The following is a 27264-nucleotide window of genomic DNA, read 5'->3' as shown; positions in this document are numbered from 1 at the left end:
GTTAAGCCTTTTAAATTTTCATGTAATGCATAAAATACAGCCATTCATCCAACAAATAGCTATCAAGTGATATTCTATGTTAAACATCTGTAGTGGAGCCTATGAGGTAGGTATATAAAAATGTACAAACACCTGGTTCCTCCCCTTAGTCATTTCATAGATTATTTGGGGATATAGTTTGTATACAGATAACTACAGTACTTGATATCAGGTTATAAGGAAAGAATGAATGTTGATGCAAAGAGAAAGCTCTGGAATAGTCCAGATGGAGAGATCATTTCTACTTGGTGTGATAATTTGCACTGTTTTGTTTTTATTTAACACAAAGAAACCAATTTATAAAAATGGGTGGGATTTCAGTAGGTGGAGGTTTTCAGATCTCTATGTATACATATACACACATACTTACATATACAGATATATGTATCTGTGTTTTCATATGTGTATATATAATTTTTGAAGTAAGATTTGATCTGACTTATTAACTGGCAGGATGTGGAAGACACAGGCTTTGTACTTAGGTTACTAGGAAAATGGCAGTATCCTTACAGAAATCAGGATAATGAACTAGTTTGACAAGGGACAGGGAAAATGAGAAGTTCACTTTTTAGACATATTGAGTTTGAAGTGATAGTAAGAAATCCGGATAGAAATATGAGAGGGTAGCTAGAAATTAAGACTGAAGCTTGGGAGAGAAAGTCCAGACAGAAGATATAAATAAAAGTATGTATACGTAAATCAATACTTGGTTTTAATTGTGTAATTGTTCTCATTTTACTCTATTACTCAACATTACCTTTTCTTATCTAGTTTAGACCTTAGTTCACTTGTCTATAAAGTAGAAATGATAACAAATCATAGGTATGTGCAACATTAACATTAACAATGAGCTTTCGTTACAGCAATTTTGTAAAGCTGACAATGCAAATATTATTCTCATACTTTCCATGCCTGCCACAAAAGGGATATTTGTACTTGAATAGAATTTTTTGTATTTAGCAATCTCCCAAGACTTCTATACCAATGCCCATTGTATCAGCATAACTGTACTTTATCTTCCAAGATAGATTTCTAAAGAACTTTGGGTTCTTTCTCTCCAATTAGAATTTTTATTTCTCTTTATGAATATTAATCTTAGTATAAATGGTAATAAAATCAAGCATCAATTTGTGTAAAATATACAGTACTTAACAGCAACTAAACAAGATTCTTATATAAGTCTCTATAGTCATGGTGAGGAGTATTCGGCCACTCTATGAGACTAGTCAGGACTTAGTAATATTCAGTTGCAAGTGCTCTCAGCAATTGTTCTTTAGTGGTTTACAGAATTCGCTTTTAAAAATTCTGTGGTGCTTCTTGCCCCCCCCCCACTCCCCTACAAAGGAAGAAAAATAGAAATATGAATAAACCATTTATAAAATGCATAGAATATAACAGAAAGAAGATCAGAGACAGGCAAGCAGGGCAATATTGGCATTATTAGGCTTAATTTATGAGTAGGATGAAGAAAATCAAGGAAAATCTCTTTTATAATATTCTTTTGTTTCTGTTCTCCATTAAATATTGGAAATGATCATATTAGCATCTATCACATTCCTAATAAAAATTGAAAAGGCAAAAAAATAAGAAAAATATGTTGACAAAATTTTGCAAAACTTTATATTCAGACGCTTCATATGGAAAATGTTACTGATGACCATGATTGAGCTTTTGTAGACTCATTCATTAAAAAAAAAGAGTAAAAAGTCATTTTTCCCATTCATAAACTAGATTCAGTGAATTTTCTTTTGACTGAAGGGAATAAATGACAAGGTATTTTACTGTGGTGTAATTTGAATTCCATTCCCTTAATGTATTTTCACTGCGTATTCTGGTGCTGGGATAGATATTACAGCTGCTGAACATATCAAAACAAAAATGCACGTGTTTTTTGGGAATGGAGGATATTGAAAAGAACACTCTTTGGCAGGAGGAAATTTAACTGTTTGTTGTCCTGTTGTAGGCAGGCGTTTCTTTGATTGGAATTTGGCTCCTTAATGAGTGAGTATCCTGTATTGTGAATTTTGTCTTATTTCTCATGTACCTTTGTATCTTTAAAATCATTTTACTATGCATTACACTTACACTTTTCTGTGAATCAGTAGGGGAATAATAAAATTTGTTTCAAAGTTATGCTGATTTATCTCATATTTTCTCTCTGCCTGGATCTCGATCAGTTCTACTGAGAAAGAAAAGACTTTATCACGTCCATCTCCTGTCATCCATAAAAAAGAGATTTATACCTAGTTTTCTCTAAGATTCAGTAACAACTTTGGGAATCAATTCAAATGCAAAATTTTGTCTTTGCTTTTTTAAAAAAGATTTTCAAACATGTAATCTTTTATACCTGCTTTAATTTTTTTCTCAAAAATTAAAGTTGACTTGCTTTGACTATATGGTATACTCATGCTCTGAAAATCTCAGAATTTCACCTTCTCTAGTAAGTAAGATTTTTGGGATCTATGAAACTCAGTCATATTGTTATGTTTTTGGAAGAATAAAACAAAGAGGAATCTCCAGTTGCTGAATAATTACTTCATCTTTGTTTTACAGGTCCTCTCTTAAAGGAAATGGTACAAATGAGTCCAATAATGCTTTTGCAGTGATTATCACCAACACCAGCAATTACTATTTGTTTTATATTTATGTGGGAGTTGCTGACACATTTTTTGCCCTGGGAATGCTCAGAGGCTTGCCACTGGTACATGCACTAATATCAATCTCTGAAATTCTGCATCACAAAATGTTATGCTCCGTTTTGAAAGCACCCATGTCAACCCTCAGCACTTTGAAAGCAGGTACTTTGATGAAAGTATGTTTTGTATGAAATGAAACTATTGATTTCCAGGGACTTGTGTCCTTCATTTGCTTTTTATTAGTTATGATGTATTTTTACTGAAATACACATTTTTTGATCCAGTCTCTCTAGTGCCCAATAGCATACATTTAAAAAGAAAATATCTATATTTGTTTGCCTAAGATTTTACCACATTCAAGGTTCAGGTTGGATTGTGTTTCACCTGACAATCAGGTTATCACAGTTTGCTAAAACATCACATCACTGAAGTCATGATAGCAAAAATCTGTTGTTATTGTTGGGGTTTTGGTTTTTTTTGGGTCATATCTAGATCACTGCACAAGCCTGGTTAAAGGCATCTGACAGTGCAGTGGAAAGTAGTAGTACTGAATTTGGAAAAATAGGGTCAAACTTGGCTTTAGGCACTTACTAGCTGTACCACTGTTAGTCAATTATTTAACTTCTCTTTGCTTCAGTTTTCTCAACTATAAAATGGGTTTAATAATGACTTTCATTTTTATAAAGAAGCCTAAAAAGGGGGAAAGCCTTGTTCAATATTAAACAGCCATTTTAAATCCAAGAACAAAAACCAGAAAATAGTTTTTCTCTCTCAAATTTGCATTCAGATCTTGTTTACTTTCATAGTTTTAGGGCCCACATAAAGACACATATCTACAGGACTTTGATATCTTCCCATTCATTAGCTTGTCTGATCTTTCTGACAATCCAGGGAAATATGTAAAAAAAAATATCATCATCCATATCTGAATGATTTGGAAACTACACCTTAGAGAGACAAGCACTTCAGCATTCTCTATTTATGAACCAGAAAATATCAGAGAATGAAGGAATATTAAAGATCATATAGTTACAACTCCCTCATTTAAAAAATTAACACACTCAAAGCCATAAGAGTATGTAATTTATTCAGAGTAACATAGCTATCATTTGTCTCTATGGCAGGAGTGGTACCAGAACTCAAAATCTTCTGACTTTTACTGTAACATACGTTTTACTATATCTTACCACCTGCCTGAATTCCTTATACATTCCATTATATATAATAAACAAGTGAATTTCCATTTGTACTTGTTTATATTGGTTTCGGAACTTAATTAGATAGGTGCATGTTAGTTAATATTTAACCAGCTCTCTGAAAAAAAAAAGACTTAAGCACGTTTAATTTTAATCTGCATTATTAATATTTCTTCATCACTTTATTGAATCTAGACAATTAATAAAACAACAAATCAAGTCTTCATTTGTAATGTTGTTGATTTCTGTTGTATAAATACTGTTTAACAGTCAGCTCTCACAAGCTGGATTGAGGCAAATCTGGCATATTCCTGGACTTATATCAAATTAACTTATAACTGCCTAAATTGACCTATTTTGAAACTTTTCTGGGGTTTTTGAAGAATGAACTCTCTCTTTTAATTTAGTCTTATTTATTTGCTGATAAAGGCAGTATATTAAAATTTGAATAATGTTTTTTGATTTTTGATATAAATGAAGAAAAATAGAGATTGACATTTATATAGCTAAGCATATATGCTTAGCTATATAAGTGAATGATCTAATTTGATAATCAAAACAATCCAGTCAAGTAGGTGCTACAGGCATCATCCTCATTTAGTAGATGAGGAAAATGACTTAGATCTTATGATTCACTTTGGGTTAAACAGGTAATGTAAGTAAGTCAGTGGAAAGATTCTAACCAGGTCTTCTTGCTTCTACAGCCAGTGGATATTTTTTATTTGTTTGTGTTTTTATAATTACTTAGCAAAATTTGTGGAGAATCTCCATTAGTAAATATTTGACCTTTTATTTCATTAATTTAAATTTCATTAAACTCAATACATTGCAGTTACACTAAGCTATGTATACATATTAGAGTATGAACATGGTTAGACTATTGGATGTTATTTGTGACCAAAGATAAAGTTCCATGGTAGTCAGAGATTTTTCCCCTGAAACTTAACAGAAATTGATTATCTTTAGATACCTAAAGATACAAGATCATACTGTAAACATTATTTAAAACACTCAACAATTTTAAAGTTCTAGTTCAACTAAAATCATATTGCTTCTATCTCTATACTTTGAAGATAACCAAAAATTGAGTCATTGAATCCATTTATTTCCATTTTTTGATCTTTAGGTGGAATTCTGAACCGTTTTTCGAAAGATATAGCAATTTTAGATGATCTTCTGCCACTTACAATATTTGACTTTATCCAGGTTTGTAAAATAACCTTATTCTAGTAGAATTTGCCTTAATATTTAAAAAAGGCTTAAGTTTGAGTATTTGATTACATTTCACTCACATTTAATTTAGAATTTCAGGTATCCTCTATTGTATGGAATTCAATAAGAAAGACTACTCTGAAAATGATAATGGAAAATCAAAAGAAACAGTACAGTTGAAAAATCAATGCTGTGTCAGAGTAACTAACTCTTTATGCCAAGAGATAAGGGCCAACAACATACTTGGATAATGTAGCTAGCTACTTCTATGATATAATTTTTGAAAGACATTACAAGACTTCTCTGACCCAAGATATCTCTGGCACAGCCTTGCCATAGTGATGAAAGTCAGAATGAGAGTTCTTCTAAGGGAATTAAAGAATCATGCCTTGAAAAAATAACCTGTTAAAATGTAAATATTTTTCTTGAAAAAGATAACACTTTAACATAGAACATGTCCCAAAAGTCTTAATGCAATTTTAAGTTATAAAATCTTAAAATTACATTAAGACTTTGGAAAATCACACTGTTTTAGAAGGAAATTCAAGAGTTTAGGACATTGCCCTGAAGACTGCTTTTGAGGGATTTAGAAATAGGGGTAGAAGTGAATGAGAGGTATGTGAAGAGAAAGGTGGGAGCATGGTAAGGTGAGGTGGGCAGTTGTCCAAGATTAGGTTTTCCTACCTCACAATTTTGTGTAAGGCTTATGCTGGTTTGGGGAACCACATTAGATCCTTATAAGCTACAGAATGTCACCTGTGACATCATTTGATAACCTTGGCCTTGAACACACATATGATTAAAGCTTCCTATCTCGATTTCACCATCATTATCTAAGATCATAAATGCCACAACTATAATCATCTGCAGTGAAAACAAATAGAGAAGGATGTGATCATTCTCAGGGATGATGCATTCCTATTCCCTCTTAACTGCTACCTCCCCTAAGCATATCAGGAAAATAAAAGAAGAAACTCATATTGATATATTAAAAAGGAGAAAGCAAATCAAAATAAGAAATAAGATATGCATATATGTACAAAAAGCACATTGTTAGAGGCAAAATAATCAAAAGGTCAGTTTGCCTCATACTGAAAAAACCAAACAATCTAATGAATTTCCTGTTCCAAATGAGTGACACTGTTTTGGGTTTGACACAGATTCCTCTATTTAAAGTTATAACTCATAACAATAGCTGTTGGAGTCTTCTAAAGGATTTCTTGAGACCAGCAAGCAATTCAGTGAAGTTTTTTTTTTTTTTTTTTGGTCTTTGAGCTCTGGCAATTTGTTCCTTATTCCAGAGTTACACATGGCCAATTCTGAATGAATATGGCACATGGAAGCCTGACTCATAGTTGCAACAGTATTAATCTAGTTCAACGTTCTTTGGCCTTTTTTTTTTTTTCCCAATTGTGTTTTTTTTCTTCATCATTTTTTTGAAATACTGTAAGACTGTCTTAAGATTTCTAAGGGGAAAGTTACTATTAGATAAGTATTTTATAGATTAAATAACACTTTTGAACACATCTAATGGCTCCTATACCCATTGTCCGTGTGTGTGTGTGTGTGTGTGTGTGTGTGTGTGAGAGAGAGAGACATTCTTTCCAGTAATTCTTATTCTTGTCTTTAGTTTATAACTGAAATGAGTTACATTTTATCTACTTCCATCCATTAATTCTTTCTATCAATAAATATTTGTTGAGCATGAATTATATGTGCTATTATATTATTATACTATGAGCTATGCTAGTGTCTGGAAGAATTTTTGTTTGTTTTTGTTTTTCGATGCTTAGGGTAGAAAATTTCACATAATATAGGCTTTTGCTTCAAGATATTATAACTAATCAACAGTTTAGTAAGTACATCTTACAGAGTTGCCAGAGAGCCAGAGAGTTGAAGTGACCTTCACAAAACTAGGAAGTGCTAGAATTGTTCTTGATTCCAAGTTCAACTTGGAACTTGATTCCAAGTTCAACTTGAGGTATATATGCCTGATTATTCTAAAAAATCTTAGAGAACTCTTTTTTTTTCCTTCATGGGATGTAAGATTTCACTTCTTGATCTTGTTAGTGGATTAGAATTCTTTCTTATTCTGTACATGTGTTTGGTATAAATGAGGCAAAACTTAAGGCTACAAGGGGAAGTCTGTAGCAAAGTCTAAATCAGGCATCTTAATTTTATACACAACATTGGGTCGATATAGACAATTTGAAATAGTGGATGAAGGGCCATTCCCACTCTAAACTTCTTCCCCTACCTCTACCCCCAGTTTTCTCACCTTTCTACATATTCAGAAGACTTCTTCACCCTTCTAGATGTACATGTTGTTTTCTCTTCAAGCCAAATGAGAGTCAAGTTCTAGATTACTAGCCCTCTACCCTTACATTCTTCTTCTATATTAGTTCTTTCTTCCACACACCATTTTTATAATAAAACTTCTCCCTTTTATTTTTTTCTACCCAAAGTTATTTTTTGAATCATCCTATCATATGTGATTCAGCCCCAACCTTTCTTTCAAATTATTTTAGTAATGATGACAGTTTTAAGAATAGTGATAACATTTTCATAAATAAACAGTTTGACCTTGATGATTATAATTAGTCTTTAATGTTTTCCTTCTGTGTCTTCTGGATCTTTTATATTACATTTTGCATTGAGGTCTGGTCTTTTTGTTACAATTACCTGAAAGTCAGTTTGTCAAATGTCCATTTTTTTTCATTCAGGATTATACTCAACTTTGCTGGGTAAATTATTCTTGTCCTTTTGCTCCCCAAAATATTTCTAAGATTGACAGCCTTATAGTCCTTTAGAGTAGAAGTTGCTAGATCTTGTGAAATTTCTGTAGTTTTGAAATTTTTTTTTTGTTGTTGTTGCTTGAATTATTTTTTCCTTAACCTGGGAATTTTGAAACTTGACTATGATATTCCTGTAAGTTTTCCTCCTGGGATCTCTTTCAGGTTATGAGTGGTAGATTTTTTTCTACTTCTACTTTGCCCCATTGTTCTAGAATTTCAGGGCAGTTTTCTTTTCTTTTCTTTTCTTTTTTGGCAGTTTTCCTTAATATTTTCTTCTAAGATTTTATCAAGATTCAGTTTTTTTAATATAACTTTCTTGATATAACTAAATATAATTTTTATATTGTATTTCCTGACTTTGTCCTCCAGATCAGTTGTTTTTCTAATGAGATGTTTCAGATTCTCTTTCTTCTATTTTTTCTAGTTTTATTATTTCTTTGTGTCTTGTGCAAGAGAAATCTAATGATGTTACAATTCTAGTTTTCAAGAAGTTATTTTCTTCCTTAAGATTTTGTGCCTTTTTTCCCAATTAGTTATCTTTCTTTTCATTATTGTCTTGGGTTGCTTTTATTTCCCTCCCTAATTTTTCCTTGATCTCTCATGTTTGAGTTTAGAATTTCTTTTTAAGTTCTTCCAAGACCGCTTTTTGGGTATGTGACCATTTGATGTTATTCTTTGGGGATATTGGCTTTTTTTTTTAACCTCAAAATTTTCCTCTGATATACTGCAACATATTTAACATATATAGGACTGCTTGCCATCTTGGGGGGGGGGAGGAGGAAGGGAGGGGAAAAAAACGAAACATAAGTGATTGCAAGGGATAATGCTGTGTAAAAATTATCCTGGCATGGATTCTGTAATACAAAGTTATTATTAAATAAAATTAAATTAAAAAAAAATTTCCTCTGAATATCTACCCAGATCTTCTTTTACAGCAAAGTAGTTATTAGTGGTCAAGTTTTTTTTCTTTTTTTCTTACTCATTTTTTATTTTTAATTTGTCATATTTTATTTTTCAGCAGCTTAGTATTATTATTATTATTAACTGGTTTTGTTCCCAAATTGTCAGTAATTTTGCCTGAAACCTCAGGTCCTGCTTACTGTTGTTTTTTTGGATTCCATCCAGAAGTTTGACCCCAGGAACTTTTCTCTTTCTCCCCTAAATCCCAGCCATGCTATCCCCAAAATATTCTTACTTCCTGCATTACTGCATTCACTCCTCCTTGCCTACAATCACAGCCAGGGATTATGTATGATCAACACTAGTAGACCTGACTTCTGGAAACAGCAGTCTTTAATCTTCCCTCACCCAACCTTTGCTGTTACTTAGATGAAAATATGTGAGGTAAAAAAGTTGTTCAGATGAAACTTCCTGAGGCTGTGAGGTAAAATTTCTTTTTTGTTTTGTTTTAGAAATTTTATGTCACAAATTTAGTATAATCTTTTGAAGATTTTTTTTGCATGCAAACGTTAAAAAAATTTGAATTTTAAATTTTAAAAATTCTCCCCTCCCCAGTACCCTTCTCCCACAACAGCAATACTATAATATTATTTATATTATTACCTTATTCTAGATACCCTCTAAGAAGATAACTGAAATGATAAACACTGGAAAAAACATGTAAAAATTTCTATGAGTACATTTTCATTAGTTTTAGTAATAGATTCATACCAAATTGACTTCTAATAAATTCATACAAAGGATATTCTTTTTGAGGAAAAAGTCACATCTCTCTCTACCCTCAGCAATACACATGCAAAAATTGCTTTCATGGTGCTCTTTTTACAAATAATTATCAGAAGTTCAAGACTAGAGTATCAGATATTTCATGAAGTTATGTTCCTTGTGATTTATTCTCAAAATGCTTCTTACAGTCAGGAACTGGCAGCAAATATACTTTTAAATAGTTTTAGTAGTTGCCAATTTTACTTATTTTTTTCCTAAGGTAGATGATACAGATGTATCCTGGATATTTCTTTTTGATAAGGCTCTTTATTACTTCCTTCCATTAATTTTTTCTAAAATAGGACTAGAAACAGTTACTTTATAAAAGATAAATTCAGGAGATGTATGGGTATTTCTTTGTCACTTTTTGATAATTTGTTGTTGGAAATAGATGTCTCCAGAAAACTCTTATTTTTAAAAAATTCTAAAAGGTTAAAATCTTATATTTCTTGCCCATCACAGACCACAGTCCCTATAGAGTTCAGGGACTCACTTGGCAAAATGCTTTGCTTGTATCATAATTGATGCTTGATTAATGTTTGCTTGATTTGAACTGTTGTTCAACTGTGATGGGAAATATGGTACAGACACAACTTAAGATAATTGAGGAATTACAGAAAGCTGAGTTTGTTGATTGTTGAAAATATGTGCATATCCTGGTGAATACTTATGTATGTATGGTACTTGAGTATAAATGATATTTATTCTAGGATTATTTTTAAGTAATTATTACTGTAATTAATAAGTAATAATGATATTTTTTTTACTTTCATTATTAGTAGATTGATGATTCTTCTTTCTCATCATTTTTCTTCCAGATATGTGGAATTGCTTGGGGTTTTTTTTTGCACTGGATAGGATTTTTTTCCAATTATGTATAAAGATGTTTTTCAACATTCATTTTTGTAAGATTGAGGTGAAATTTCTTGATGCTTAATCTGTTTCCTGATGGAGCTGCTCCAGAGCCTGCTGTTTGATTCTGTGGAGTTGCCTGGAGATGTTTGTTCTTTATTCAGGCCAAAACTTAGTCCCTGGAGGACATGTCTTTTCTGAGATCCTCTCAAGTTGTTTTAGGGTTGTTGAGTTTGTTTCTTAAACACAGATCTTCCAGATATTTGGGTATTAGACTAATTAATCTGTTAACAAGTATATATTAAATACTTACTATTTGCTAGGCATTGTGCTAAGGAACTAGGGATACTAACAAAATCAAGAGGGTCATTTCTCTCGAGAGGGTTCCGCCCAGGCCCATAATAAAATAGAAAAAAACACTTGAGAATTATTTTCCTTCCTGCTCAGAGATAATATTTTGGCTTATGTGGTTATATTTGTGGGGACTGGTTAAAATAGAAATGAGGGCCATTAAACTGTCTGGTAAGAATACAATACCTGTAGGCTTTATGTTGAGTTTGAAAACTACATGGAACTATATTTTAATCTAGTTAAGGTTATACTTAGGAGTGTTTGATACTTCTAGATGATAAAGGCTACTGGAAAATTAACTTCTTTAAAAGTATATTTTAATAGAATTTAAAAGCTATTATCTTCTCTACTTTCTTAATGTATTTTTCTAAAACACATATCTATAACTATCTCTATCTAGTGTGTATGTACATAGAATAGAGATAGAAGGGACTTTTGAGACTATGTAGTCAGTCTCTTACTTACTAATCAACTAGTTTATATGATATATGAGGTGCTTAGTGGGGCTGGCACTTCTGGTGTGAGGGATTGGAGAGGCTTTTTCAGGGCTGCTCATCCACCTTTGGTCTCTATTTTATCCAAATCTCACCTATGGGTCCAAAAGGCTGGAGCATGTGCAATGGCCACACCCTAATAAACCATCTCTGCAGATGGGCTACCCCAAGTTGAGGGTAAATGACAGATCTCAGATCTGTTGGCCAGTTAGAGGGATGGCTACCCCAAGTACGTGAAGACTTTCCCTTGTGAATAAGTGAATGAGAACAATTAGTTCCAAAGGACACAAAGGTGACTAAATTTCTGCAATGTGGAGGGCTTAGAGATTGGTCAGATCTTAAAGTTATGAGTCATCTACTGCATCCTGGGCCAGTTGTTCTGATTTTTGTCTTGCCAAAGGACATTGATGGCTCAGAAACAAAGAGTAAGACTGATGATTTTGTGCAACTCTGCCTCACTTAAGTCCAATTCACGGCACAAATCAGTGTATCATCCATGATGCCATTAGTCTCCTTTAAAAATGAAGGACCAGCAACAGCATAGATTAAGAGCCTACTACATAAGGTGCAGAGGATGGAGTGCCAGTACATGAAGTAAAATCTAGCCTCAGACATTTACTAGTTCTGTGACCCTGAACAAGTCACTTAACCCTGCTTGCCTCAGTTTCCTTTTCTGTAAAAAGAGCTGGAGACAGAAATGGCAAACTACTCCTGCATCGTTGCCAAAAAAAAAATCCCAAATGAGGTCACAAAGAGTCAAATATTGGGGCAGCCAAATGGCACAATTGATAGAGTACTGGCCATGGAGTCAGGAGAACCTGATTTCAGAATCTTACTAGCTAGACACTTACTATCAAGGTATCCCGAGCAAGTCACTCAACCACATTACCTCAAAAAACCAAAACAAAAGTCAGACACAATTGAAACAACTGAACAACAAGAACATATGCTGTTTTATGCCCTAGACATGTAAAGATAAGAAAGAAAACAATTCCTTTTTTCAAGGAGTTTCCATTCTATTGAGAAAGATAATGCATGGATATATTTTAAGTGGCATAAATTTGTGCAAAATTAGTACTAGGAAGGGCATGAGCAGTTGGGAGGAGGAGGAGAAAAATCAGAAAAAGCTTGATTTGGAGGGAGGCACTTGAATAGGGTCTTAAAGGAAGCAAAAGGTTTTTTTTTAAAGTGGATTGAGGAGAGGATGCATTATAAGTGTGGAAAGGGTATTGAGAGATAATGTGCTATACTGAGGAACATAGAGATGGAGAGTTTGTTTTGACCACAGAGTATGGGAAGGGCAATAGGATACTTTAATGTATAAATTAGAAAATTGGGACCCTGAGTGACACTGTCCCTTTTCCAAACTTACCTAGAAGGACAATGGTAGATTTTAGAATATAATCCAGGTTTCTGGACTTCTAGACCCAAATCTTTTGATTATATTAACTTTGTTTGTAGAGGCTACTTGACTGATATGAGTAGACATCGACATGTGAGATTATTCTGGGAATGTGTTAGTTGAAGAAGCATCTTTGAAAATTAATTGTGCAAATGCTTTCTACTCTTATATAACTGTATGAAACACTCAAAATATAACTAGATGTAGAATAAGGTGATGACAACTTTATTGTTTTAATACCTGGAATACATATGAAAAGAAGTTTCTTATCTTAATTAGATTAATTATGAGAAATTGGCATCAGAAAAAATCAGTACATCTTGAGTGCATATAAAAAGGACAATATTCTTTCTTAATTTTATTCATCTTAGTAGTATTCTAATTTTACCAATTTTTCTAAATTATTCTTTGCAAATTTGCCGAAGACCTATTTGTCAAACCCAGTTTCCTTCTCTTAGTTATCATTTTCCTTAAACTTCTGATAGCCTTTGACACTTGTGACCACCTCCTCTATATTTTCTCCTCTTTTGCTCACAACATCTCAATCCTGTTCACTAGAGGATAATATACAAATACCTTAGCCTGGTTTTTAAGGCCCTCAGTAGTCTAATTTTAAGACTATTTTTCCAGCCTATTTTTTCACAGCTCTCCTTTATATATTCTGCATTCCAGACAAATGGGAAGGTCTATTAAATATTTTTTTCATCTCAAACTAATTCTCTTGCCTCTGTGTATGCATTTGTACAGGTTTATCCTCTTTCCTACATGTGTTCTATTCTCATATCCAATTGTTGAAATCTTCTTCTTTTAAGGTACAATTCAGATCAAGTCTCTTCCATTAATCCTCCCATGATCTTCTCATCCCCAAATGGTTCCCCTCACAAAATGTTCATATAAGAGTTTTTATAGAGACCTCTAATAGTGAACTCTATTATCATACTTCTTTGCCTATCCAGTGTCGTATACTTATGTTTGTCTATGTCATATAGACATAGCAGGAATAGGATCTTTTTATACCTTTGTATTCTATAGGGTCTAATAAAGTTTTTGTCACATATTGAATGTTTAATAAATGTTTATTATGTTGGATGGAATGGAATTATTCATTGATGAATTATTCTGGTTTGCTCAAATATTGGCAGAAGTATCCACACTCAGATCTTTGAGTTCATCCTGTTTCTACTAACCAAACAATTTTCATAGGATCATAGATTTCTAGTTAGAAGGGGTCTCAAGGTGGCTTCCCCAAAGTCACACAAGTAAGTAGCAGACCCAAACTGGTGATGTAGTGGATAGAATACTGGATTTGGAGTCAGAAATACTCCTCTGCCATTTACTGACTGTAGGCAAGTCACTAACCCTACTGAGTCTTAGTAGTTCTCTAAAACTATAAGTAATAAATGGCATGTGACCTGTGTTAGTGGAGGGAATTTCCCATGGTGACAAAATAATAGGCAGTTGTTTGTGGAACTCTGATTAAGTAGCATCTGAAAGCTATTGAAACTAAGAAATAATTATTGAATTTTTGGAGGTATATCTATAGAATCACAAAATTATTCTTAGATGATGGTATTGAAATAGGTTGGTCTGGATCTGAGTGATACAATTTTCAAAATGTTGTGTTCTACCTCATAACAACTGGCATAAAACCTTTGTTGCCAATGGAAACCAATAGTGAAGATATTAATCTGGATCAGTGTTTAATGTAGAAATGCAACAAATGGGCATAATTTATAATTCTTGTCAAAAGTTACTTCATACTTAAGATGAATTGTTTTTCTCTGGACAATGCTGGAAGAACTATCAAATAATAATCTGGGCTAAATTTAAATTAGTTTTCATAGGCTAAACTATTCATTCTTAGTACTCTATGCAAATTTCTCCAGTTTTCTCAAGGGTATCCTATGCTTTTCAAAAAAGATACAAATGAAATGAGAGAGAGAGAGAGAAAGAGAGAGAGAGACAGAGACAGACAGACACACACACAAACTGGACTTGTGATTTCATTGCTATAGAGAACTCCCAGATGAGTAACTCCATCCAATTCAGGGCAGGACCTTCTCAGACTTTATAGTTTTAGAAACTTGTGTAGATAAGAGGATGAGACATATAGTTTGCTGACTACATCCAGCCTGTAATACCTCTAAGACCTAGTTCCTTTATAAACATCTATGGTTATCTAAGTCAATATACTGATAGCTGGGATGTTTATGTATAATTTAGTGATGTATTTCTATTTTAATTTAATACCACTAGCCAGTGGTGTTAAAAAGAAACAGATCCTGTAGCTGAATATTGACTTAGAAAACCACAAATCAACATTATCTATTTTGCAATGTATTTTTATTTATTTTGTTAAACATTTCCCAGTTACATTTTAATTTGGTCTGGGCAGGATAGTGGGCAATGAGCTTGACACTAATGCTATACAACAATGGGTAGTTAAGTATCTCACCACAAAGCCAGTATCTGCCAGAAACAGGACTCAGACCCACATCTTCCTGGCTGAGGCTCTCTCTCTATCCACTATCTTTTCAGTGACTAAGTTGAAAGTTTGTTTTAATTTTTTCAAAGGACGACATAAATTTCTCAAAATTATTCAAAGCAAAATTTCACAATACACATTTATATGCAAATATGTGGTCCATGCATGCACACACACACACACACACACACACACACACACACACAAAATCTCACGTTTTGGAAATGTGGGATCTAGTTTTCTTACAATTGCTTGAAGAAAGAAATTCAAGAATTACCATAAAATAACTTTACAAATGGAGGAAATTAAGGCTCAGGGAATTTCAGGGATTTCTTCATAGCTAACATGGCTTGTTATTGTTCAGTCATTTAATGACATCCAATTCTTTGTGAATCCATGGAATCCATGGCCCTTCTGTTCTCCACTGTCTCCCAAAGTCTGTCCAAGTATTTTTCTTTGCTTCCGTGTTACTATCAACCCTTGCTATCCTCTGATGTCCTTTTGCCTCCAATCTTTCCCAATATCAAGGTTTTTTCCCAATGAATCCTGTCATCTTATGTGGCTGAAATATTTAACTTCATCTTTAGTGTTACTACTTTCAATGACTATAAGGCTAGTAAGTGATAAAAATGAGCACAAACAGACTGAGGCTTTGAATTCAGATTTTCTGATTGGCAGGGCCAGTGTTCTTTCCTTCAAACCAATATTCTCGTTACTCATAACATTAAGATGACAAAACTTGCAAAAAGATTAATAGTATCACTTATCTTAGAAGTTCTTTGAATTGGTGCTCTTGAACAGTACAGTTGTGTCAGAATTGTTTTTCTTTCTTCCTAATAGAAACCTTCCTAAATTAGAAGGAAGCTGACTAGTACAATGAAACCACTGGGAGACAAATTACCAGTCTCTGCTTTGTCAGTGTTCTGAAAAATAAACATTCTCATCAATGCTTTATGTTTTTTTAATCCCACAGTTAGTACTGATCGTTGTTGGAGCTCTCATTGTAGTATCAGCTTTAAAACCTTATATCTTCTTGGCTACTGTGCCTGTGATAATAGCTTTTATTATGCTAAGGGCGTATTTCCTCCAAACTTCCCAACAACTAAAGCAACTGGAATCTGAAGGTATGGTCAATAAATAATATTTTCTTATTGTAAGTGAATCTCAAAAAAGTTATTTTAAGCTTTTATTCAGGCTTATTTTTGTTTTACATATTTTCTTCTGATATTTTTCTCCATGTGTCCTATTATTTCCTTATAGAAAAAAGTCTTTTAAAAGCAAAACGCATAGGAAAACCCACCACATTTGGAATGCTTTTGATCATTTCATACAAATCTTCCCAGGTTTCTTTAAAAAAAAGTTTTTTATAAAAGGAATGCTTTTGATTATGATAAACACTATTTCTTATTATCTTGGGGCTATAAATACATCTTTTTTCTTTATCAGTGTGGGATATTCATAAAATTAAGAATGTGAGAGCAATAAAAATTACATTATCATCAGCTCCAGAGACAGAAAATCTTGGGTGAAGCCTTGCGTCTTTCCCCTACTGACTGTGTGACTCTTGTCAAGTAGCTTAATCCTTAGTGGTTGAGGCTATTTAGTGAGAATGTAAATTGCATAGAGTAGAGCCCTGTACCAGTAGAAGGAGTTCTTTACCTGAAGTTCCCTATATCAGTGAAATCGTAAGTCTAAACAAAGAAAAACAAAACACTAGGGGAAAAAATGTCATTGGAAATGGTATTCATAGGCACCCAAAGAATTATAGCAAAGGGCCCCCTTAAACTTTATTGCCCACAAACAATGTTTTCATATACCTTCCAATACTGATTATTTGTGGGGTCCACAATTTAGGGACTGCTTGAATAGTATTTACTCCAATTAATGATTTTATAAGCAACAATTCAATGCAATATCCAGGGCTGTGTGCCATGGCCAGAAGTCAGTTACTATCAGATGAATAAGGATTGTACTGGATGCAGAAAATGGCACACAGATGAGTTGTTTGCCCCGAGAAAGATAATACCCCTACTAGTGAAATGATGGATCTTTCATAGTGTTGAGGAAGATGATTTCTTTTAAGGATTACATCTGAGTATAACTGACATGTTTTATTCTTAAACATGAACAAATTGTTTTAAAATAATCTTATGAATCTGGAATCACTTATATTTTGAACAGTGAACATAATACTAGGTATTAGAGATATGCTACATCACAAAAACAGATGGGGAAAAATCTTACTATACTTAAAGGTTTCTTAAAAATTTAAATGCATTAAAGAAAAATAATGACAGCTTGTTTCAAGAAGAAGACTATACATTTTCATCTAAATAGGAATATTAACTGACTTTCAAGTTCTCTTAAGTTTTGCCTTTATTGGTATGGCATAATATCAATTTTTGTAATTTATTAAAAAATTCACTCTGTTTTTAATTTGAATATTTCCAGCCAGGACTCCAATTTTTACTCATCTTGTTACAAGCTTAAAGGGCCTGTGGACTCTACGAGCTTTTGGACGCCAACCATACTTTGAGACCTTGTTCCATAAAGCTCTGAATTTACACACAGCAAACTGGTTCCTATACATGTCCACACTTCGCTGGTTCCAAATGAGAATAGAAATTGTTTTTGTCATCTTCTTCTGTGTTGTGACCTTCATCTCCATTTTAACTACAGGTACTATAAAATAACCAGATGGTCATTGAAGTCTTTATACTTAAGGAATTGCATTTTTATAAAGTGTTTCATTCTTGTGTTCACACATAATTTAGCATCTATTTTTCAAATTTCCATTGTGGTAGTTAGTACTTCTTGGAAGCTGGATTGTTCATTTGGTATTATTCCATTTTTCAGATGACAAAACTGAGAGAAATTCAATGTTTTCTTGAAAATCACATAATAAATCAGTGTTTAGAAAATAACTTATTTGATTACCTATCCAATATTTTAGTTAAGGAATGGATAAGCATTTACTTGGTACCTACTATGTATCAGATTATGTTAAGAGATTTACAAATATCATATAATTTGATCTTCACAACAAACTTTGGGTGAGTTGCTAATATTATACCCATTTTGCAGTTGAGGAAACTGAGGCAACACAACATTAAATAATTTGCCTAGGGTCACACAATTAGGAAGAGCCTGAGGCTGAATTTGAAGGCAGATCTTTCTAACTCAAGGTCCAGCTCTTTATTCACTGTGCCACCTTGCTACTAGTTAGCTAGTTTCTTGGCTGCTCAGAACAGTTAGGTTTTTTTCATTAAAGAATTATAAGTTGATCAAAGATAGAGGGTCCAAAATGCAAAAAAAAAGTTGCTTTATTTTTTGCCCTATAAATAAGTTATTAAACTAAAATATCAGAAATTAGATTGTTGAAAATTATAGCCTAAGATAAACTACATCAAGAAAGGTAGCATGATGTAGTAGAGAGGAGTCCAGTCTGGCTTCAAATTCTGCCTCTGACATATGATTATTTAAGTGGCTCTGAACAAATGACTCTTTCAGTGCCCAAAGTAATTCTTAATGACTATATCAGCAAAGGAAGTTTCCAAACTTAGATTATTCCACATTGATTAAGTCATAGATCTAGACCAAAATAAACAATTGATCAAAAAAGTATTGTATAGATGTCAAATGAAGTCAATTTCAAGAATGAAATAATTTCTTGGGAAATGTAATAAAAGAAATTATCCTGTAGTTTACATACCACTAAACTAAAGAATAATTTTAGACAACATTTTTAAATTAATTTTTAAGGGCGTTAGAATACTTATGGGCCAAAATATTTGTCCAGCTTTTGGAAAGTTTGTTTTAAAATGATTCTTTAAAGTATATTTGGAAAATTATTAAATATATTATATATTTTCCAAGTCTTATTTTATTATATTCCCAGTAACAAACATCTTTGCAAAAGATGTTTTGGGGACCCTAAGTAAGTTTTATCACAAAACAAATAAAGAGTTCAATTAAAAACAGGCACCACATTAATACTAGGGCTTTAGGAAGATTCTTACATAGCATAGTCTAGCAAGGGGATAAAACAAAACTTGTCCAATGTGAACACTATTCCATCATAAACACGCTGGAGACTTGGAAGACAATGTACTCCATGAGTCTTTCCTCAGTACAATGCATATAAATACCAAATGACTGGCTTGGACTGTAGCAAACTCTTTCCTATTCATCATCCTATAGAAGGCACTGAGCTAAAAGTTTTACAATTATTGTCTCATTTAATCCTCACAACAACCTGGGAAAGAAACTTTAAGAATTACCAAAATAAATATTACCATTTCTATCCCTAGGAACTTCACAATTTAGTAGAGAAAATGACATAAAGACAAATTATAAGAATACATGGTACGATGTGCTTGTTGTTCAATGTGGTACAGAGTGCTTTTGGGGTTCACATTAAGGAGAGATTATATCTGATTGTAGAGATTAAAAAAGAGGGACCTTTGCATTGGGACTTCAGAAATTGATAGATTTGTCAGTATTCTAGGCAAAGGGACTAAATAAATGAAGGCATGATGGTAGAAAATGCTTATTTAAGAGATACAAATTCTGTTTTAGAAATGTTGAGTTTGAGTTTCCAAGGCCTCTGATATGTGCAGGAAGAGATACCCTGCAAAAAGTAATATGGGGGGAGCTAGGTGATGCAGTGTATAGATACCAGCCCTGAAGGCAGGTATCTGACCTCAGACACTTAATGTTTCCCAGCTGTGTGACTCTGAACAAGTCACTTGACCCCAATTGCTTCAGCAAAAAAAAAAAAAAAAAAAAAAAAAGTATCCTGGAGAGAAGTAGTTAGTAATATGAGACTAATGTTCAAGAAAATTCAGATATCAGTGAATCAACAACTATTTATTAAGTTTCTACTACATGTCAGACATTGTGTTAGGTACTGGGGAAATAAATACAAAAACTGTAACAATCCATGCTCATAATGAGCTTACATTCTAATGGAAGAGACAAATGCGTATAAAATATATAGACACAGACCAAAAGATACTGTTGTAATAGCAAACTCTAAAAAAAAAATCTGCCACATACTTTCAATTGAATTGAGCATTGTTATTTTTAAGTACAATTTTTACTGATAACTTTTGTTTATTTAATCATCAAAATTGCTTCTAGTATGCTTCTCCTTCATCTCTTTTAGTCATCAAATATAACAAATAATATTTACAGAGGAAAAAAAAGAAGAGACCAAAAAAATCGGCAAAATAGACATTTATTAGATGCTTACCAAACATTAGATGCTTTGGGGAAATACTTAAAACATTTATATGATTTGATATATACTTTTATGGAGTTTAAAGTCCTGTTGGAAAAAAGTAAGCAAAAAACAATTAGAGAATGATCATAGTAGAACAAAACCCCACTGAATTCATTATTATAACCAAGAGCCAAAATAAATGGTGCAAATAGCAAAAGGAAAACAAGAAAGGGAAAAGATAAAAATGAGCTGACATTGTCATAGAAAACTCAGAGAGCAGTTGAGGTTTGGCATGCATCTTGAAGGATTAGAGATCTAGAAAAGGAAGAAAAGCCTTTTGAGGAAAAGGAGAAATGTGAGCAAAAGTATGAATGTATCAATTATTATGGTGAATGAATGGTACAAAGTGAAGACTCAAGCTACAATTAGAATGCTTTTTAAAGCTAGGCAGAGAAGTTTGGATTTCATCTGAGAGACTATGGAAATTCATAATAAATTAATAAATAAAAGTATGACATGACAAAATTATTATCGTAGGAAGACTGTTCTGATTAGAATGGATGAGATGAATTGGAAGTGTATGTGTGTGTATGTACCTACACAGACACAGGTGTGTGTCATATGGTCAGATTTGGATGAATGGGAAAGAAAGAGATGAAGATTATAGCAGTTTATAGCAGAATCTAGATTAAGGTGATAACCTCAAGAATGAAGAGAATAGGATGAATTCAAGAGATATTGAAGAAGAATATTTCCATTTATTCAACCAAGTTTTGGTTAAAGTCCTTCCTCCGTATTATGTTCATTGCCAAGTACTGGGAAACATATAGTTGGAGAATTGGGATATACTTAAGGTAGAAGGTAGCACACATGCTTAGCCTTAAAAGAAACTGGAAATTCTAAAAGATGTAAATGAGGACAGAATATATTCCAGGTGTGAATAACAGCCATTTCAAATACATTAACATGAGAACTGGAGTGCCAAATATGAAAAAGTTTAAGGTCAATTTTATGATAGCACAGAGTAAGTTAAATGATATAATGTTTAATTTTTAGATAGAAAATTAGGTTGAATCTAGGGTAAGAATTTTTTTTAAATCCAAATTTTTAAAAATCCAAATAGAGGAGCTTATAATTGTGCCTAAAGATACTAAGGAGCACTGAAGCTTATTGAGTTGAAAAGTAATAGAACAAGAGCTATATTTTATGAAAAGTGTCACTTTGGTAGCTGTGTAAAGAGTGGGCTCAAATGGAGCATGAAGCAGGATAATCAATAAAATGACATCAAAATATGTCTAAACTAAAGGTAATGGCAGCCAGAACTAAGATAGAGATTGTGTAAATGAAGAGAATGGGATGGATATGAGAAATACTGTGGAGGCAGAAACAAGAAGATTTGGGTCAGGAATGTTCTCATGTAAGAACTTTTAAAAATAAACAGGACTTCCTGGCAAAAGGCCATATATGAAAGAGAATAATGAATTCAAGATCAGTCTCAGGTTTTTTGTATAGGTGACTGAAAGCACAGTCCTATCCATAAAACAAGGCCAACCAAAAAAAATTTATCCATATATGATTATTTTCATCAAGCCTGTAAAATAACAGAATGATACTGGGTCATGTAGATAGAATAGAAATTAATATATAACTCAGTGCAAGATAATGTATTCTATAAGTATAATAAATAATGATATTTATTATATGTGCTATACTTGTTTATGGTTGAATTGCCCCTAAATAGCTTTTTTTTTCTTTTTAACTTGCAGGTGATGGGCAAGGACAAGTTGGAATTCTTCTAACTTTAGCCATGAATATCATGGGTACTTTACAGTGGGCTGTAAACTCCAGCATAGATGTGGACAGTTTGGTAAGAAATGAAACCCAGAGTATCTTATTGTTCCTACATAATTGAATGGGAGTGGGGTTGATGAATAAAATATACTAGAAGCTACTGATGCATAGCTATCAATCATTATCACTTGAGATGTTAGAGATTTGTGAATAGTTCTTACCCATAAGTTCACATTTTCATTGTACTCTTCAAGTAAATCAGATAGGAGTATGAGGAAGAATTTTTTTATTTGATTTTAGTCAGATAAATTCCTGATTCCAAATAAATATAAGCAAAAAGCTAAAAAAATCTTTTAAAAAGCATACATAATTGGTCTTCAGCTCTTAGGAGTGAAAATTACCAATTTTCTATAAGTGTACTGTCAGAATTAAGGAAGTACCAAATGATGCAAAAGAAAATTCATTCATATATGTCATAATATAAAAAAATAATAATCTCCTGATTCAGTTTATAAATTTGGGGTTAGAGCTATTATTTTAAATAAATAGCCCTCTTCAGGAAATAAGCCCTGGGACATGAAATTAATTTGTACTCTTAAATACCATTCTTGAAGGTAGTAATTTGTACTGTTATGAAAACATCTCTAAAAAAACTGCAGGGCCCAAAACCACTTGTGCGTCAAGCTTTCTCAATGGAGATGTTAAATATGTTTATGCAGCAGTCTCTTTTCAAGATTAGGATTTCCAACATTTCATAAGAAGCAGACAGTGGAATCCTGAGCTGATCTGGGGCGGGAGATTAGGGAAGAATAAAATGAGGCATTGTGTGTTAGTGCAGACTCTGGGACTTGCATTCGGGAAAACCTGAATTCAAAATTTGCTTCTAACACTTAGCAGCTATGAGCTAGACTGTAAGCAAACCACTTAACACCTGCTCTAGCCCCAAATCCCAGTTTTCCATTTATGGGTTGATATCTGTATCATATACCTCTTAGGATAATTGTGGAGCTTGGAAGCAGTGTTATATATGAAGTGCTTGGTAAATCTTAAGTCACAGCTATTCTTATTGAAAACGTTCTCAACTTGTTTGATGATATTCAGATAGAAATAGTCCTGGGATAAGTTTCTCTCCTCTTATTATTTTTTTATATTTAATATTTTGGCAGATACATGTATAGGTGGATAAAATACCTGTTTCAAAGAGTATTGGATTGCAAACTCATCTTCTGTGGACTCATTGAAAGTATTTTTAGTGCAATACTAGTAGAAGACAAGATGATTAGAATGATATGTACTTGATCCTATTCCCACATTATTTTGATTTCTTCTACTATATGTCTAAAATTTGAAAACTTTCTATCCCAAGCAGTTTGGAAATGAAAGGTATTTAGTGCGGTAGTGTTCATTCATTTCAGTCATGTCTGACTCTTCATGATCCCATTTGAGTTTTCTTGACAAAGATTCTGGAGTGATTTGCCACTTCTTTCTCCAGTTCATTTTACAGTTGAGGAAACTCAGTCAAACTAAATGACGTCCTTAAGTTTATTTTATGGATTGATGTTATATGTGGGTGATTGTAGACAGTGCTTTGGGTAATGCTCTTATTTCAGTACAATTCTGCAAAACATTTTGAGATCTATAATTGCAGCATAAGGATTTATCATCTATCATAATGATCATCTAAAGCATAATGATCTGATATGTATTTGCAACCAGCAGATTCTGTCTGCTAGTTATTCAGTAGCTGCTAAATTATTGTTGTCTGCCTGAATCTATTACACAGTTTCTTCTATTTCATTGCATAATCTGCATTGATCTCCAGTTGTACTTTTTGATGAAGCTCCATCATAAGTCCTTCCGTTTCCATAAACAAATCTGCATAACTTATCCATTTGTTTGCTGTTTCTTTGTCCACATGTTGGTGTTTTGGTTCTTATGGATAATACTTAATGTTACTCTTGGCTCTTGGCCAGTTTTTAGACTCTCTACAGAGTCAACCACTTTCATGGCATTCAATAAATCCAATTGAATGTATCTGTTATTTGCATTTAGTATTACTTGAGTCATACTTCTTGTTCAAAAAGTACTTTTGTAGGGTTTTGACTTTATTTTGTGCTCTGAAAATGTCTCTCACTTCTTTTCTTCCTTTTGGTGAGGAAGCATTAATCTAAGATTGTCAGGATACTTTTAAAATCTATTTTTTAGTTCTAAAAGTATATATTAAGTCTGGTGTTGCCTATATATTAGTTGCTTTACATATCCTACTAAGTTTTTATTATAGAATGGCAGTACATTTCAATGTATTTTGCCATAGCTTTCTCCTTGATGCCTTAAAGTTCTGTGACTTGTCTGAAGGAAATTAAGGTTTCATTATTAGATATAATTTCTGAAATATATATTGATTGAAGATTTCCAGTGATCTCAGGTTCTTTGACTTTTTTCTCTCCAGATTTTAGTAGTTCCTCAATCTCTATTGTTATCTAATCTAAACTGAGGCATGATATAAGATAATAATGATGATTATCTTAGTAGCTTTTACATCACATATTTAGGTACTGCATCACAAAACAGAATTTCTTTCCATATTTCTATTTTTTTCTTTTATATACAGTTCTATGAAGAAAAAAAACCCCTACATTTTAGTTAAATTTTCTTCTTGTATGAAGTCAATGAGAAACCCAAAAATAGTAACAATGCATCATAGCTTAATTTAACCATTGTAGTAACAGTGGCAAAAAATAAAATGTTTGCTTCCATTACATTAAATATGTTCATAGTTATAACTTTATATTTCTTTAGGCTGACTGACTTCAACAAGGCTTTGTTGAATTTCTATTACACTAAATATGAAAGTAGTACCATATTTAAAATATGTATAATTTCTGGCTTTCCTGTAAAATTACAAATACTTGACTCAACCTTCTTGTCATAATTCTTCCCATGGCATCAAGTCCATAAGAATTCTATATGAATGTTATTTTATCCTCATCCTAGAATTTGAGGCAGATAAGTCATGGATCCCATACATCATAGTTTCTTTCAAAACCCACCTCCATGAAATAGAGTCAAAGTTAAACATTGAGGTAAAGCAGTATTGTTCTTTTTTAAAAAAAAGAAAATAATTTTTTAGTAGTATTAATAATTAGAACAGAAAATTCTCTTTAGATTTGGGAAGACAGATAGTTGGTAGACTACACGAAAGTAAACAAATTCCAAGCTCCCTGGTCTCCCTTCATTTATGGATTTCATTTATCTTCTCGTTTTCGGAAGAATTAGATTTAATATTGGGAAGTTATATTCAAATTACTTCCTACCACCAAAGTTTGAAGTCATCCTTTTTTTTAAAAAAAATGGTGTACAGAAGTAAATTTCTCCTCTTTTTTTTTCTTCAAGATTTTGGTCAGTAATACTGTGGACAACATGTTAATTATTTTCATTCATATAACCATTGTTTTAGTACAGTTCCATTTTTGTAGGTCTAATGTAGAATTAGTGCCTGCAAATAGGAAGATTTTTTTAAATATGAATTAAGGAATGTTGGTATGCTTTGCTTTACAGTATATTTTATTTGCATAAAACCTGTACATCTAAATATTTTACTTTCATTTAATTGTGATTGCTTCTCTCTACATCCCTGTAACAATGGAGATGACAAAAAAGATTTTTCATAAAAGAGCTCAAAGCTTAGAGTCAGAACAGACTTCATCCCCCTCCAAGAATTACTGGGTGTTGGTGTGGTGTTGAGCAAGTCAGTCACCCTTTCTGAGCATTGGGAATGATGACATTTGTATAATCTACTTTACCTCATGAGCTGTTGCGAGGAAAACACTTTATAAAATCATTTAAAGTATTTATAAATCTTTAATATAAGTTATTATTATTATTAGAAGCATCCAGGTAACACCACGGATAGAGTTCTAGACCTGTAATTAGGAAGATCTGAGTTCAAATCCTGCCTTAGATATTTATGATGGATATATGTTGATCATTCTGTGGATTAGAGACCATCAATAAATGTCTATACCTTGGAAATCCAAGAATAGTCCTTTCCCCCAAGAGTACAGGCTTAAAGGATTTTTTAGGTAGAAATGAAAATGTTTAGTCCCCTACACAACTTTAAAACCAGGCTTGCCAATTCTGGTTGTCTAGTCAAAGACAAGTTAATGAGTTACAGCACAAAGTGCCTTACCGCTGTTCAAGAAGCTTTCATATCTCACTCTATATCATTGTATCATTTTCTCTTCTAGTTTTCTTACATGTATACTTATGTATAAGATACCACATTAAGCACATAGATAAAACTATGACACCATCCTTGTATCAGGGAGTTTGTAATATAATAGAAGAGAAAGTCACAAATCCAAATCACTATAAGTCAAAGGACAATGTAAAATTTTGGTTTAATAAAGTTCAATAAGCATTCCTTAAATACCTATTATGTGTCATGTATTGTGCTTGGTGCTATGGACACAAATATGAGAATGAAATAGTTATTACCCTCAAGAAGCTTATATTCTACTGGGGGAAGCAACATATATATACGGATAATAAAACATTTTCAAAGGAAGTGCAAAATAATTTTGAGATGGAGAGAAAGTGTAAACAACTATACTTTCTTGAAAGAATTAATTAACACCTAGGAGAAATACAGGCAAAGTACTAGGAGTAAATGGAAGAGGAAGAATTCGTCTTTAGCTAAAAAGAGCAAGGAAGATTTTAAAGAAGAAGTAGGATTTTAGTTGAGTTTTGAAGGATGGGAAGAAATTCATAAAGCTAAGGTAGAGGCAGGGCATAAGCAAAAGTATAGGGATAAATTAGATAAACTGTAAGAAGTTTGTACATATTTCAGAATGGGGCAGTACAACCTGACTCTTCATCTCTACCAACAACAAATCAATTTTCACATTGGCTCTATTAAAACAATACTTCACAAAGAGGAGGTCTAGAAAACGGCAATTGAATTTCCAATTGTGATATCATTAGTGATCTGGTTGAGAATGTTAAGGGCACAATCCAAACTGCAATCTGGTTCAATCTGACATCAATAAATTAGCAATAAACA

The 27264-nt window shown here is 32.7% G+C and overlaps 1 protein-coding gene across 1 annotated transcript in view; it reads left to right on the top strand.

The window, feature by feature from the left end:
• The window catches only part of CFTR (CF transmembrane conductance regulator), a 165791-nt gene that overhangs the window by 96972 nt on the left and 41555 nt on the right, over positions 1-27264 (top strand). The window contains exons 16-21 of the mRNA XM_051962411.1: positions 2003-2040; positions 2593-2837; positions 4998-5077; positions 16161-16311; positions 17639-17866; positions 22178-22278. Coding sequence (XP_051818371.1) covers positions 2003-2040; positions 2593-2837; positions 4998-5077; positions 16161-16311; positions 17639-17866; positions 22178-22278 — 843 coding nt within the window. The remainder of the gene's footprint in view (positions 1-2002; positions 2041-2592; positions 2838-4997; positions 5078-16160; positions 16312-17638; positions 17867-22177; positions 22279-27264) is intronic.

The sequence above is a fragment of the Antechinus flavipes genome, chromosome 5 (assembly GCF_016432865.1).
Source record: "Antechinus flavipes isolate AdamAnt ecotype Samford, QLD, Australia chromosome 5, AdamAnt_v2, whole genome shotgun sequence".
NCBI lineage: Eukaryota > Metazoa > Chordata > Mammalia > Dasyuromorphia > Dasyuridae > Antechinus > Antechinus flavipes.
The sequence above is the reverse complement of the archived record's forward strand: the minus strand, read 5'-3'. Positions and strand labels throughout refer to the sequence as shown.